The 15,175-nt window shown below is 44.8% G+C and overlaps 1 protein-coding gene across 1 annotated transcript in view; it reads right to left on the bottom strand.

The window, feature by feature from the left end:
- The window catches only part of LOC124274919 (phospholipid-transporting ATPase VD-like), a 102,296-nt gene that overhangs the window by 52,939 nt on the left and 34,182 nt on the right, over positions 1-15,175 (bottom strand). Inside the window, exons 12-18 of the mRNA XM_046710640.1 lie at positions 14,932-15,102; positions 14,571-14,735; positions 9,404-9,583; positions 8,912-9,026; positions 7,281-7,442; positions 6,286-6,383; positions 5,135-5,261 (exon numbers count right to left, since the gene is read on the bottom strand). Of these exons, the coding sequence (XP_046566596.1) occupies positions 5,135-5,261; positions 6,286-6,383; positions 7,281-7,442; positions 8,912-9,026; positions 9,404-9,583; positions 14,571-14,735; positions 14,932-15,102 (1,018 nt within the window). The remainder of the gene's footprint in view (positions 1-5,134; positions 5,262-6,285; positions 6,384-7,280; positions 7,443-8,911; positions 9,027-9,403; positions 9,584-14,570; positions 14,736-14,931; positions 15,103-15,175) is intronic.

The raw sequence follows: 15,175 nt of genomic DNA, 5'->3' as shown, positions 1-15,175 counted from the left end.
GTGTATCATGAGATGCGCATTCTGTAGAATGGTGCTCCAATGACGTAAGGCGTTGATTTCTGCTTTCATTTCGAGCATGTTGATATGCAGCTTGCTCTCTTCTTGGTTCCATAACCCTGCTGTCGTTTGGTTGTCGAGATGAGCTCCCCAACCTTGGAGTGATGCGTCGACATAGAGATGAGTCTTGAACTCTGGCTCTGTTAAATAGGTGCCTTCGCAAACATTCGACTTGTGGGTCCACCAAAGTAGATGAGGTCAGAGGTAACTCGGTAGACCGAAGGGTTGTAGGTCGTCGAGATGAGCGTTGATGAGGACCTGTAACGGGCGTAACTGTAGTCTGCCTCTGGTTGTCATGTTTTGTGCTGACGTTAGGAGACCCAACAGACTCTGCCTATGTCGTAGTGTCAACGGAGAGAGTAAGGCTTGAGGGATGGTCTGTTGAATCTTGAGCAAGCAGTCCTCTGGTACGACGATACGATTCTGGGCCGTTCGGAATCTGATGCCTAGAAATTGCAGGTCTTGCGTAGGTTCTAGGTCCGTTTTGAGTAGATTCACTAACCATCCTACCTGTGTTAGTAGGTTGATGGTGAAATTCAACTGTTGTTTGAGACGCTCTGGATCTTGATCTACTTGAATCCCGTCGTCGAGGTACAATGCACTGAGTAGCCCTTGACGATGTAGGTAAGTGACGATGGGTTTCGTTATTCTTGTAAACAACCAGGGGGCCGATGATATTCCAAATGGTAGGACCTTCCATAGGTAGTGTAGCCCGTCTAGTGTAAACCGTAGGTACTTCCTTGAGTCGGGAAGTATCGGGATATGCAAGTAGGCATCCTGTAGATCTATACTGGCCATGGAGTCCATCTGACGGACGAGTTGCAGTAGTTGAGGTAGGTGTATCATGCGAAAAAGTTGGCGGTTTGCGTAGATAGTCCCTGTTGAACGTGCTCATGTTGTAGATGAGTTGGAACTTTTCCTTGGAATTTTTCTTGGGCACTAGGAAAACTGGGGAGTAGAAACCTGGTTCGATGTTTACTTGATCCACGATTTCTATGGCCTGCTTGGTTAGGAGAGGTGATACAGCTTCTCGTAACTTCGGTAGTTGTTTTGCCTGGAAGTCGAACTTGTGAGGGTTGACTGTAAGTGGAGGCATAGCCTGTTGGAGACATATAGATCTTGTAGTATTCCCCAGTTCTCCCAGTGCAGTTGAAGGCATCCACCCACTTGTGAATGTTGTACAGGAAGGGCTGGGGGTAGAAGACTCCAGCCGTTCCGAACCCGACTTTCATCGACGATAGTTGCGGGAGCCTCTGGGTGTCCTGCCTCTTCCAGATCCTCCTCTGTAGTTGCCAGATGGGCGACGAAAAGCGTCCTTTCCACCTCTGGCGCCAGCCATCTTCCTGTCCTGTGCTCTCTGTAGACCAGGAAAATTAGATCTTCCGGAATATCTCTGTGATGTCTGCCTGATGACGCTGGCTAAGGTGTCAATAGACTTTATCATGAGGACTTCTCTAGAATCCTTGGTGACTTCCTTGGAGACTGTATCAATTCCTTCAGCGAAGATGGATGGTGTTGACGACGGGGCTGAGTAGAGCGGTGTAGTGAACTGTTCACCCCAACTGCAGTTGGCGAGGAGACCTTGACGACCAGCCAGAGTAAGAGCTGCGGAGATGGAAGAAAGGTGATCCATCATGAACTGTTGGTCCTTCTTCTGCATAAGGAGGGCCGAGTATACCATTCTGTCGTCTTCTGATGTGGAGTCTCAAAATCTAGTGATGAGAGTTTCGTTAATAGTACGGGATCTGTTGAGGCCGAAAAACATCCTTCTGGTCATAGTCTCGACTTGAGCCAGCTTGCGATCCTCTATTCTGTACGCCTTGGCCTTGGCATCGTTGATGACCTTAAAATTATCGTCGATATATCTTGTGCTTTCAGGAAAGGGTCCATGTTATGTGTGGAGAACTTCTTGGCGTTGAACTGTGGTGATCTGCGTGGAGACCTACGAGGAGATCGACGAGGAGACCGACGAGGAGATCGACGTGAAGAACGGAGAGGTGATCGACGTGGAGACCGGCCCGACGAGTAGCATCTATAAGGTGACCTTCGCGAAGGTGAGCGACGATAGCTTGGCGAAGCTCCTGGGGAATCCCTCGATGACCTCCTAGACGAAGATGACTTGGAGACTGTAACTGGTGTCCTTCGTGAAGGCCTTCGTGAAGCTTCATCTGAGTCTGCATCTGGGGAGTGACGTGTCCTTCGCGAAGGCCTTCGCGAAGCTTCAACTGAGTCCGGGGATGATAGGATCTTCCTTCGCGAACACCTTCGCGGACGCTGGTCATCGGAGTCCGAGGTAGATGGTTATCTAGATGTCCTTCGCGAAGGCCTTCGCGAATGCTGATCGTCTGGGTCCTTCGCAGAGGTGGGCTGTGACGTCCTTCGCGAAGGCTGGTCCCTCAGCGGTGACTTGTTAGCGGCCGCTACGTTGATGGGAGGTCCCTCAAGGTTGATGTCTACGTTGGAGCCTTCATGAAGGCTCGGACCCGGGGCTGGTTGTCTCTTCTCCAGACCTTAGCAGTTTTCCATCAACTTCATAAGTTGTTGGACCAGGTCGTCTGGGATGGTCTGCGAAGCTGTAGGAGCTGCCTTCTCTGCGTTGGTAGCGACGAGGCCCATGGGAAGATCGTCAGTCATCAGCGTTGATACATCAGGCTGGTTGAGGATCTGCGCAGACGTCACTGTAGCAGAAACAGGCTGTTTCTTTTCGACGAACATCGGGTATGATGAGCGGCTGCTGATCATACAGGCCCAGTTCTGTAGCGGGAACAATCTCGGCTGAGAAGGTTCTAGTCGTCTGCGTTGGTTTCTTGGTAGACGCTGCCCTGGGGGTGCGAAGTCTGCACTGAGAAGTCGATGCCTTCTTTGTCTTGGGCTGCGACGACGGGATGTCTGGTGATGCAGGACGCTTCTTGGAGACGGCGGACTGCATCCCACACCTCTCCTCCGAAGGAAACTCTAGCGGAACACCAGATGGTAGGGGGTCGTCCGACAGCAGTTGACTTGACAATGACTCAACCGCATTATCCATGCCTGGATATAACTTGCGTGACCTATCTGCTGCGCATCTCAAGACGCAAAGTAAATATTTATTAAAGGCAGAATTAGATAGATTATTACAATTACTGCAACGTGAACTGAATGAACATGGTACAGTACAACTAGGGCATATTAAATGCGGATCAGCAGCAGAGAAACGTAACTTGCAAACAGTACAGATTTTCATGAACGTAACCTACTGAACAATCACGGCATACACCGCGAATAAACAGCAGTAAATACGAGTAAATATCAAATCATATTGTTGAAGGATACTAGCTAAACCTCTATAAGATACGTGTAGAGGTAACTAAGTAAGAAAAATCAAAGGATATAGTGCCGTAGGGAGACACAGGCGCTCTACATCCTGTTCACTGGGCGAAGAAGGAGAGAGTGAAGCATGTGGCAACTGGTGGCGCCGTCTTTCCCGCCAGTGGGGGAGCAAAGAGGGGCAACTCTTGGTGAGTACTGATTAGTGATTTTACGCATGTTTCAATTGAAGGGAGCTTCAATAGGGAGATACAAGTGTTCCACTATGTTCGCAAGAAGAAGAAGACAAGCAAAAGAGCATGAGTCAGGATAAGGAAAAATCATTCCCTAATTAGGTTAACCTTAACTCCCATTCTTTAACATTGCGCTAAGGCGTGAGTCACTAAGGTAACCTTAGTGCAATGTTAAAGAATGGGAGTTAAGGTTAACCTTAGTAAAGGTTGCTTCGTGAAAGGAGCCCCAGATCACCTCAGCTTATCTCTACCCTACACAATAGCTCAGGAAGTATTCATTACGCAGGAATTCACGATGGACCCTGCAACACCTCATCGCACTGCATATACAGGGAACTATTAATGCAATTATATTACATCTGATTTTATAGACATAGGAAAACAGAAAAACCGTGAAAAGTCATATTATATTCATAACAGACACAATCTTGAACAAAACTACTTCCATGTGGATGACTGCCAATGAAATAGTAGTAGTAGTAGTGTTACCTGAGGGTGTCTGGGTGTTGTACCCTTCTCCCTAGGAATTCAAATACGAATTCATCAATGGCCATTGGTGCGCTCTCTCTCCGCTTCATATACTTCAATTCTCATAGGCACGGTCTCTCTCCGCTTCATATACATCAGTACTGATACTTTTGGGTACCCATATGAATTGACACGTGTCATAATAAAGTGGGACTTAGAAATATGTCTTACTATGTTATACTCAGAGATTCAGGAACATTTAGATCAGGAGTCTTATCGTTTGGTCTTGTGCTTCCGTTTCGCTTTTCCTTTCATTGTCCTTCTTTTCCTTTCATTGTCCTTCTGAAGTGGAAGTCTTCCACTATGTCTGCTGGGAGAAATTCCCATAGGATCTATTCACTTTCTGAGACACCTACATACCTAAACCTTGTACAATTTACCCCTGTAATCCAACATACATTCTCTATTGCTTCACTTAATTTAGTAAATCAGGCCACAGACGCATTTTACAATGAATGTATTGACAAAGAGGTTGATGTTGCGCCACCAGTGCATGTAGCAATGTTTGAGTACAACAAGTTATATCTGGTACAATATACACGTGAACATAAAATAGGTAGGTTATGCAATGAACAATTGCTTGCTCCTCATTTTAAGAGCAAAGAAAGTAAACTTGGCAAGATTATTAAGCGTGGAAGTATTTTTGGTGGTAAATAAAAGTTTACATTTACACTCTGAAGGAAAATTGTAGTAATAACTTGGCAGGAAATTTCTTCTACGGTCATTATAAAATGGACACACTAGACAGACATGGTATTCTGTTTCTACATTTGGGATGATACAAAACAGACAAAGCTCTTTCACTTTTAGGTATGCCTAATTTTCTACCCTGTGATATCATAAGATCACTTCAGAATGTACGAAATTGTGAAAGAGTAATCCTAAATGATGACTGCCAGTTCTGGCCGAGATTCATTGGACCTATTCACTCAACCTGAACCACAACTAATCTAATTAATCCTCTGAAGTGGTATAGTTTGATCATGGAAAAACGTTTGTGTCTAACTCACCCAGTAGATCAAGTTCCTCTTCTATCCGACATGCAGAGTCACGAATCTTTATCTCACGGTCCTCCAGCGAAGACTCCGCCTCCTGATGCATCTTGAGCCAATCTTTATAGACTTCTTGACTTAATGTCTACGATAGACAATACACAACACTTAGTCTTTCAATGTGATGTGATGTGATGTGAAATTGGGTTTAAAGTCGTGCTTAAGAATATTTCGCTCATATGACGACGTGCATGCGTGTGTTTGTGTATGTGCGGCTGCTTGTACTAGCCCAGACTGAAGCTGGTTTTATAGTGCTAGCCCACTGAGATACCATGCCGAAGTGAAGCATGAATACCCCACTCAGACACATTATACTGACTCTGAGCCGACCAGTCCTTGTTGTACCCATTAATGCCGAGCGCCAGGCAGGGACCAACAAGTTCCATATTTTAACATCTTTTGGTATGATGCGGTCAGGAATCGAACCCGCGACCTTCCGCTCTCCGGGCGGACGCTCTAACCACTACACCACGGAGGCGGCAGTCTTTCAATGTAAATTGTTTACAAACTTTATGCATAATTATAGTGGCCTGTCACCATTTGTCATTAAAGGCTAAAAATATTCAATAACTGCACTGAATTTTGTATATTTTGATAAATACATATAGCTTTGAATAGACCTTTCTAAAAAACAAGATATAAAAAGACCCAGCATATATACGATTGTCTCTAGGTATTATAGAAATAAATAAAAAAGTAATACGTATGGAAGTTGGTCACCAAGGTCAATAATGTCAGGTTTATGACTGACTGACTGAGTATGGTTTTACGCTGCTTTTAGCAATATTCCAGCAACATCACGGTGGGGGACACACAAAATGGGCTGTCAGGTTTAGGAAAACATCTAATAATTAGATACTAATATTATTTTACAGATTAAAAATAATATACAGCAGAGAGGGTTCAGGTGCTCCTGGTACAGTCAGACTGATGTTATTCTTCTTCTTAATTTTTCATAACATTTCTCGGCACTTCTGCCTTGTTATTTATAATGTAAGTCAATAATATATATGTGCCGGACCAAAGCGGTCAATGTGCATTTCTTTTGACCATCATGTGACCACTTCTAGTCCAATCAAAACAGAGGAAATATTCCCTTCTCTACTTACCCGTTTTGCCATGCAGAGTGTTCTCAGTCCTTTCATAGCATAATCCGTAATGTGCTCCTCTGTTTTCACTCGGACAGCCTTCTCCTCCGTATCATTCACTGGCAAAGCAAACACAAGAACATTAGAAAGTGGTGAACATGGTTCATTCTCTATACTTGTTGTTTACTGACCACTTAGCAATATGCTAGCCATACAACGTTGGCCTGTAAATAATAAATCTGGTTCCTACATGTAAATTACTGATTCAAATATGTTCCAAAAATATGATCGTAAGGTTTCCATTTCACTTATATCTTCATTATTAGATACCTATATTTCCTTATTTACCCTTTCTTATTTACAGTACTACACATTGCCTAAAAAGATTCCATATGAAGGAACTTCTTAATGTTATTATAATAGTGAATTAATTCAGAAATCTTTCTTGTAGGTTTATGAAATCGCCTGTCTTCCAAGGCATATGCTGCTGAGGGCCTGTCTAAACTTGAAGTCCCCACTTGGTTAGAAGGCAGAGTATTCATTTATGCTATCATCAATTCAGTATAGCAAATGTAATGCAATATTATCATGGAATTGTGTCTGTGATGTTTGAAATGAAGTAGCTAATGTTTGGTTGGTTTGTTGTTTAATGCCACACTCAGCAATATTCCAGCAACATGGCAGTTGTCAATAGAATCTGGACCAGACAATCCAGTGATCAATAACACTAACATCAACCTACGCAAGCGGGATACGATGACACGTGTCAGCCAAGTCAGAGAGCCTGACCATCCGATCCCGTTAGTAGCCTCTCACGATATGCATGGGTTACTGAAGACCAATTCTAACCAGGATCTTCACAGGTCCAAATAGGCAATGATTCCCTAATTAGATTTGGTGTAATATAATGATTTGTCCAGACGTAAGTTTGAAATTGTTACTGACCAGACTCTACCTTAAACATGTTATACAGAGATATTTTTTCCCATTTGTCAGTTCTGTGAACAATGACTTACTTCTGAATTTTCTGTCAAGGACACTGAGTATTGAAGAGTCAGCTCCCTTGACATACAGAGTTATCTCCTCTGTTTCTGGGTGCTTGATGATCACAGACATTCGCTTGCGGACTGAGTCGAAGCTGAGAATATGGAGCACCTCAAACTCCACTTCCCCGTCGCCTGGAGACGATATACAACAGGTAACATGTGTTATCAGGTGTACACGACAAAGTGAGTTCGTTGGTGGAATAGTTAGTAAAGAAAGAGTTACTGAAAAGTGAGTGAGTGAGTGGATAAGAGTGATTAGGTTGGTGAGAGCGAGTGACTGAGTCAAAGAGTTCTTTGGTGGAATAGTTAGTAAAGAAAGAGTTACTGAAAAGTGAGTGAGTGAGTGAGAGAATGGATAAGAGTGATTAGCTTGGTGAGAGCGAGTGACTGAGTCAAAGAGTTCTTTGGTGGAATAGTTAGTAAAGAAAGAGTTACTGAAAAGTGAGTGAGTGAGTGGATAAGAGTGATTAGCTTGGTGAGAGCGAGTGACTGAGTCAAAGAGTTCTTTGGTGGAATAGTTAGTAAAGAAAGGGTTACTGAAAAGTGAGTGAGTGAGTGAGTGGATAAGAGTGATTAGCTTGGTGAGAGCGAGTGACTGAGTCAAAGAGTTCTTTGGTGGAATAGTTAGTAAAGAAAGAGTTACTGAAAAGTGAGTGAGTTAGTGAGTGAGTGAGTGGATAAGAGTGATTAGCTTGGTGAGAGCGAGTGACTGAGTCAAAGAGTTCTTTGGTGGAATAGTTAGTAAAGAAAGAGTTACTGAAAAGTGAGTGAGTGAGTGAGTGAGTGGATAAGAGTGATTAGCTTGGTGAGAGCGAGTGACTGAGTCAAAGAGTTCTTTGGTGGAATAGTTAGTAAAGAAAGAGTTACTGAAAAGTAAGTGAGTGAGTGAGTGGATAAGAGTGATTAGCTTGGTGAGAGCGAGTGACTGAGTCAAAGAGTTCTTTGGTGGAATAGTTAGTAAAGAAAGAGTAACTGAAAAGTGAGTGAGTGAGTGAATAAGAGTGATTAGGTTGATGAAAGCGAGTGACTGAGTCAGTGAGTTCGTTGGTGTGAGAGTGAGTAAAGAAAGAGTTACTGAAGGGGTGAGCGAGTGACAGGTTGAATTAGCAAGTGTCGATGGTGTCCGATGGTTGGGTTGGTGTGAGTGACTGCAGGGTGTGAGTGAGTGACTGCAGGGTGAGTGAGTGTGTTATTGACTGAATGGTTGTGTGGAAGTGTGGGTGTTGTGTTGGAGTGAGTGAGTGAATGAGCCATACTTTGTTACATACAGTTGGATTACACTTATTTATCATGGTATAACCAATGTGATACGTTAACATACGTATGTTAATGTTAAAAAGTTACAATTGTCAAACAATATGGAGCATATATATGATACTTATACCTGAAAGTGATATATTACATACATCTTTTATTACATTACAATATCATTACCCAGGCAGTCACATGTCTTTCAGTCTATCGAACCTAGCCATAACAATAAGGCTGACGGAAAATTCTGGTGGAAATGATCCAGACAGATCCAGCCAGTTTACTCAAACAATTAGACTAAGATGAGACTGTGTCGGTCAAGGTGTGCATCTAGTGAGTGCTGAACATACCTGGTAAAAACACTGACACTCTCTCTGGAGAACGTTGTAGCAACCGACAGCCGTAGGTACTAGCCGCCTTGACCAAAGCAAGTTCATCTGGACTCTCAGCTTCATATCGAGTCCGCTGTGAGGATAAACAATGGGACTGGGACTTTTAGCACTCATGTCTGCTGGGAATGGGATGTTATGGGTTGGCTAGTTGGGTTGTTTGTTGTTTAATACCGCACTCAGCCATATTCAAGCTATATGGCGGCAGTCTGTAAATAATCGAGTCTGGACCAGACAATCCAGTGATCAACTGCATGAGCATCAATCTACACAATGATGACATGACATAGGGAACTAAACCTAGGTCTTTGGCATGATGTGTAAACACTTTACCTCTAGGCCACCCCACCACCCCCATCACACATCTGGAATTCTATCTCGGACACATGATACCACTTATAACAAATGGATTTATGATCCACAGGTGTGTAAGACATTTTAGAGTTTACTCACCTCGTCCTGATGTGGGTGATGCGATACCATGACTGTGTTGCAGACGGCCATCAGCAGGAAAAACTCCTGCACTCGCTTCACATGCTCTGGGATGGTCCGCTCCACACTGTCCAGGCTCCGCAGACACATGTTGGACAGCTCCCTCTTCAGGGCGGGCTCCATCGGAAGATTCTCATATATCTGGATCAGTTTAGAAATGGAGTGAGTGAGTGGGAAAGAGAGAGTGAGAGTGAGAGAGTGCGCTGCTTTGAAGAAAATTTGCGGCTGCTCTGAATAGTATTTTCATCACTACATGTGAGATTTACTGCACTTGAATGATAAAGTGATGCTGTTTACACCTTTGCTGAAACCCTCAAGCACAGGTACGGTACTGGCTAACTTAGATACTAAGGCTGTTACGATTCATTCACTTATTCAGGGAATGGACCGGAATCCATTCATTAATTCAGTTTTATATACGTAATCACAAGAATTGAATATTCATTAAGTATTTTTTTCACTTGGTTGTTGGGTGTTATTTATCAAAACAAGGTATGCAAAACAGAATACATCCTAGCCAGACAGGATAACAGCCAACACTCTTATATATTTAATCCTAATGTAATATGGTTACTATTCATTGTTGCAATAAATCTACACTGTCAAAACATGTCAAATAACTAACATGAACTTGTTACTGTATTCATGATATAATATTCGTATTTATTACCCCGTAATCGTGATATGTATCATATTCAGCTCCTAGTGGATTCATTGCAGCCTACTTTATACATACTGAGTACAAATAAGTCATTCCAATCAATTATCACGCAAAGCAATGAAAGGGAGGTAACTCTAGACAGCAAATTATAGACAGGGCCATGATGGATCATGTACAACTACACACTGGAGATCACATGAAGCCAATCATGTACACTTTCAGTTAATCATTTAATGTAATTAAATTGCATACATCCTCAGAATGAAATAAGAGAAAAAAAAAGAACTGTTTTTTTATTAAATCCCCTCCACTTGCTGTACATTTAAATCAAATGGGTATAATGAACTACTGTTTTATACAGAGACCTTATACCAAATATGGTCTCTGTTAATGTAATTTTCTGAGTAAAATTGATATTTTATACTTATCCTGACTCATGCTTATTTGCTTGTCTTCTTCCTCTTGCGAACATAGTGGAACACTTGTATCTCCTTATTGAAGCTCCCTTCAATAAAACGTACGTAAAATCACTACTCACCAGAGTTATCTCTGTTTCCGGTTTTGGCGGGAAAAGTGGCGCCACTGTTTTCCCACGCTTCACTCTCTCCTGATAATGAGCCCGACACTTGAATTTGCAGGGGGAAATCCAAAGTGTCTAGTGGGGAGGTTGGGAGGGCTTACCTCATGAGTCAGTATAAAATATCAATTTTATTCAGAAAATTACATATTTTTCCTTATCCTGACTCATGCTTATTTGCTTGTAGAATCCGACGGATTTGGAGGCTGGAAAAATACTTTAGGATTTCATGTAGTGATTTACGTCAATATATACCCCCCTATGGGAACTTCATATTGGCACTGTGCTAATCTCTGCTGCTGTTTGTGACCCTGTCCTTTCAGCTGCCTTTTGATGGGGGGGACCACAATTGTTAACTTTTGGTCCTTTCTTTTGTTAACATTTATATGTGGATTTTGCGACTCCATTCCTGTACGAGTATTCTTACAAGTACTGGGTCATATCACTTATGCTGGTCGTTAGACGTGCATTTAGACCTAAGCAGAACTCTGCTGAGTGTAGGCTTGGTAAGTCATGTGATAAAAGAGCGAGGCTTCGTCTCAGCGTCTTTGAGAAACTGTCAACTGTTGTGCGACAACCAGTGGGCCGAAATGGTGAATGCCTGAGACGTCCTCGGTGGCGATATCTCTCAAGTAGTGGTTTGCAAACACCATGTCTGATTTCCAGAAGCAGCCCTCCATTATCGTCTGTAACGAGCAATTCCCATGTAGAGCGAGTGTTGACGCCAGAGCTCTAACTTCGTGTGGGTTGGAGGCTCTTGGAGGATCAAGTCCTGCTGCCTTGTAGGCCCGTAGTATGACAGTTCTGATCCAGATTGATATCGTAGTGCAGGAGACCTCCGTCTGTGTCGCTGTCGCTTGAACTTGCGTCTCCTAGTTCTGGATCGTTGTAAATATATTTTCAATGCTCTCACTGGGCACAAAGATAAGTCATGGGTATCTTGTGGTTCGAGGACGGAGGATAATGCTGGGACGTGAATTGTCTGTCCGGTTGACCTGGCAGTTGATTCTTTGCGATGAAATCCCATCGTAGTCCCATATGCACTGTGTTTTGATTTTCATCAAAGCATGTTCTCTCGTAGTCTAGAGCATGTATTTCCTGGTGAGATGTCGTAGAACAACGTTGAGGTCCCACGCCGGAGCTTTGAATCTCTGTTGTTGGTCCTCCAATTTATAAGAGCGTAACAAGGCCAGTAACTCTGGTACTTTCGTTAGCTTGCCACCTGTCCTCATAGTGATGACTGAGCTCAATGCCGCTAGGTATGTTGAAAGCGTAGACCCTATTAGCCGCTTTGTTTGCCGTAGGTGACAAACGTAGTCCGCCACTTGAGGGTGTGATGCTTTTCTAGCTGAAAAACCGTTTCTGGCAGCATATGTCTCGAAGCTTCGCCACTTGTCGTCGTACAAGTTGCGTGTTGACTTGCGTAAAGCTAGTGTCACAGCTTTCGCTGCTCTGGCGGAGTATCCTCTCTTGTTCAAGCACGCCTTGATACAGTCCACACGTGTAGTTGGAATGTCCCTGGGTTGCCATGCACCTGCTTTGTGTGAGGATGTACGAGTAGATTTGACCACTCTGGTAGTTGCAGCTGTGGTGGTCCTAGTTCTTGTATGAGAATGGGGAACCACATTGTCGCTGGCCAGTAGGGCGCGACCAAAATCAGTTGGAGGTTCCTTGTCTGGCTGATTTTCTGCAACACCCTCGGTAGTAGCGATGGCGGTGGAAACGCGAAAACGTGTTTAGTCCTTCCCAGGATATGCTGAGAGCATCCGTTGCCCACGCTCGTGGATCTGGTACTGGAGAAACGAATGTTGTCTGCTGATTGTTCAAACGTGTGGCGAAGAGGTCTATCAGCGGGGCTCCTATCTCCTTGATGATCTGTTTGAAGATCTCGGGATGTAGCATCCATTCCGTCGGGGTTGGTTGAGTTGGACGGGATAGTGCGTCTGCTATGACATTCCTGGCTCCAATGGAGTATGGCGTTGATGACTGCTTTCATTTCCAGCATGTTGATGTGCAGACTTTCCTCTTCCTTGGTCCATTTCCCGGCTGCCACATCATTGTCGAGATGTGCTCCCCAACCTTGGAGTGACGCGTCCACATACAGATGAGTCTTGCACTCCGGCTCTGCTACAGAGATGCCTTCGCAGACATTCGCTCTCTGGGTCCACCATAGTAGATGAGGTCTGAGGTAGTCCGGGAGACAGAAGGGTCTGGGTCGTCGAGATGAGCATTGATGAGGACCTGTAACGGGCGTAGCTGTAATCTCCCTCTGGCTGTCATGTCTTGTGCAGACGTGAGGAGACCCAACAGACTCTGCCACTGTCGTAGTGGCCATGGAGAGAGTAGGGCTTGTGGGATTGTCTGTTGAATCTTGAGCCATCGGTCCTCTGGTACGACGATGCAGTTCTGCGTCGTGAGAAATCTGATGCCTAGGAACTGCAGGTCTTGCATAGGTGCTAGGTCCGACTTGAGTAGATTCACTAACCACCGCAGCTGTGTAAGCAGTTTGATGCTAAAGTTCAACTGTAGTCTGAGATGCTTGGGATATTGATGTACTCGAATCCCGTCGTCGAGGTAAAAGGCACTGCGTAGACCTCGATGATGTAGATATATGACTATTGGTTTCATCACCCTTGTAAACAACCAAGGGGCCGATGATATTCCAAATGGCAGGACCTTCCATTGGTAATGTAGCCCATCCAGTGTAAACCTGAGGTACTTCCTCGAGTCTGGATGTACAGTAATATGCAGGTCGTTCTGTAGATCTATGCTTGCCATGTAGTCCATCGGACGGACGAGGTGGATTAGTTGAGGTAGATGTATCATGCGGAACCTGGGAGGTCGTCTCTGTTGAACGTGCTCATATTGTAGATGAGTCGGAACTTTTCTTTGGAGTTTTTCTTGGGCACTAGGAAAACTGGGGAGTAGAAACCTGGGGTGATGTTGGTTTGATCTACGACCTCTATGGCTCACTTTACTAGTAGAGATTAGACCGCCTCTCATAACTTCTCTATCTGATGAGTCTTGAAGTCGAACTTGTGAGGGTCGACTGTAAGCGGTGGAGCGGCCTGTATGCGATATCCGTTTCTTAGGATGTTGGATACAAACGGATCTTGAAGTATTCCCCAGTTTTCCCAGTGTAGCTGAAGGCATCCACCCACTTGTGAAGGTTGTACAGGAACGGCTGGGGGTGGAAGACTCCAGTCGTTCCGAACCCTTCTTTGATCGTCGATAACTCTTGGCGCCTCTGGGTGCCCTGCCTCATCCGGACCTTGCTCTGTAGTTGCCGGCTGGGCGACGAAAGGAACTTTTTCCGCCTCTGGAGCTACCCACTACCCTGTCTACCCTGTCTTGTCCCGTGCTCTCTGTATCCCAGGAAACTTGGACTTGCCCGAGTAGCGCTGGGATGTTTGCCTGATGACGCTGGCCAGGTATCTATGGACTTGATCATAAGGACCTCCCTTGAGTCTTTGGTAACTTCCTTGGCAACTTCGTCGATTCCTCCAGCGAAGTTGGAAGGAGTTGACCACGGGGCTGTGTAGAGTGACTTGGTAACGTGGTCACTCCAACTGCAGGAGGCGAGGAGACCTTGTCGACGTGCCAGTGTCAGCGCTGCGGAGATGGATGAGAGATGGTCTGTCATAAACTGTTGGTCCTTCTTCTGCATAAGGAGAGCCGAATATATCATCCTATCTTCTTCCGCAGTAGAATTTAGCGATGAGCGTTTCGTTGACTGCCCTTGATCTGTTGAGGCCAAAGAACATGCGCCTGGTCATAGTTTCAACTTATGCCAACTTGTTTCAAAAAAGTTTCAACTTTTTGTCTTCAATGTTGTAAGACTTGGCCTTGGCATCACTGATGACTTTGAAGTTCTCATCGATGTCCTGTGCCTTCAGGAATGGATCCATGTTGTGGAAGGAGAACTTTTTGGCGTTGAACTGTGGTAGATGCGGCGCCTGGGCTTTTGTGGCTGACTTGAAGGCTGCATCCAGGTTCTCTGGGACCGCTGCGATGGGATCAATCAGAGGGAGAGTGATCGTGTTGACATCATCATCCTGCATGAGATAGGTGTGAGCCAGATTATCATCCTTAGATGGAGATGCCAAATCTAGACCGTTGGCCATCCAGTAGCGTATTTCAGCGTCCGAAAAGATGATCCCGCTGTCATCCTCAATGACATGAGTGTTGAGTAAGGGACGTTGATCCTCCTCCGATGGTGATCGAGGTGGAGTCCTTCGCGACTGCGGTGACCTGCGCGGAGACCTCCGCGAAGACCTGCGCGGAGACTTGTGTGGTGAACTGCGCGGAGACCTGCATGGACATCGGCATGGTGAGTGGCCCGGCGAACTGCGCCTGTAGGGTGACCTGCGCGGAGATGAGCGACTGTGGGTTCGCGAATGTCTCGGCGAATCCCTCGACGATCTGCGTGATGCGGAAGATGTCTTGGATACTGTATCTGAAGTCCTTCGCGAATGCCTTCACGAACGCTGATCAT

The sequence above is a fragment of the Haliotis rubra genome, unplaced genomic scaffold, assembly GCF_003918875.1.
Source record: "Haliotis rubra isolate DU_JTF1 unplaced genomic scaffold, ASM391887v1 Scf1, whole genome shotgun sequence".
In the NCBI taxonomy this organism is placed as follows: Eukaryota; Metazoa; Mollusca; class Gastropoda; order Lepetellida; family Haliotidae; genus Haliotis; species Haliotis rubra.
Note: the sequence above shows the minus strand (reverse complement) of the source record. Positions and strands in the feature narration are given on the sequence as shown.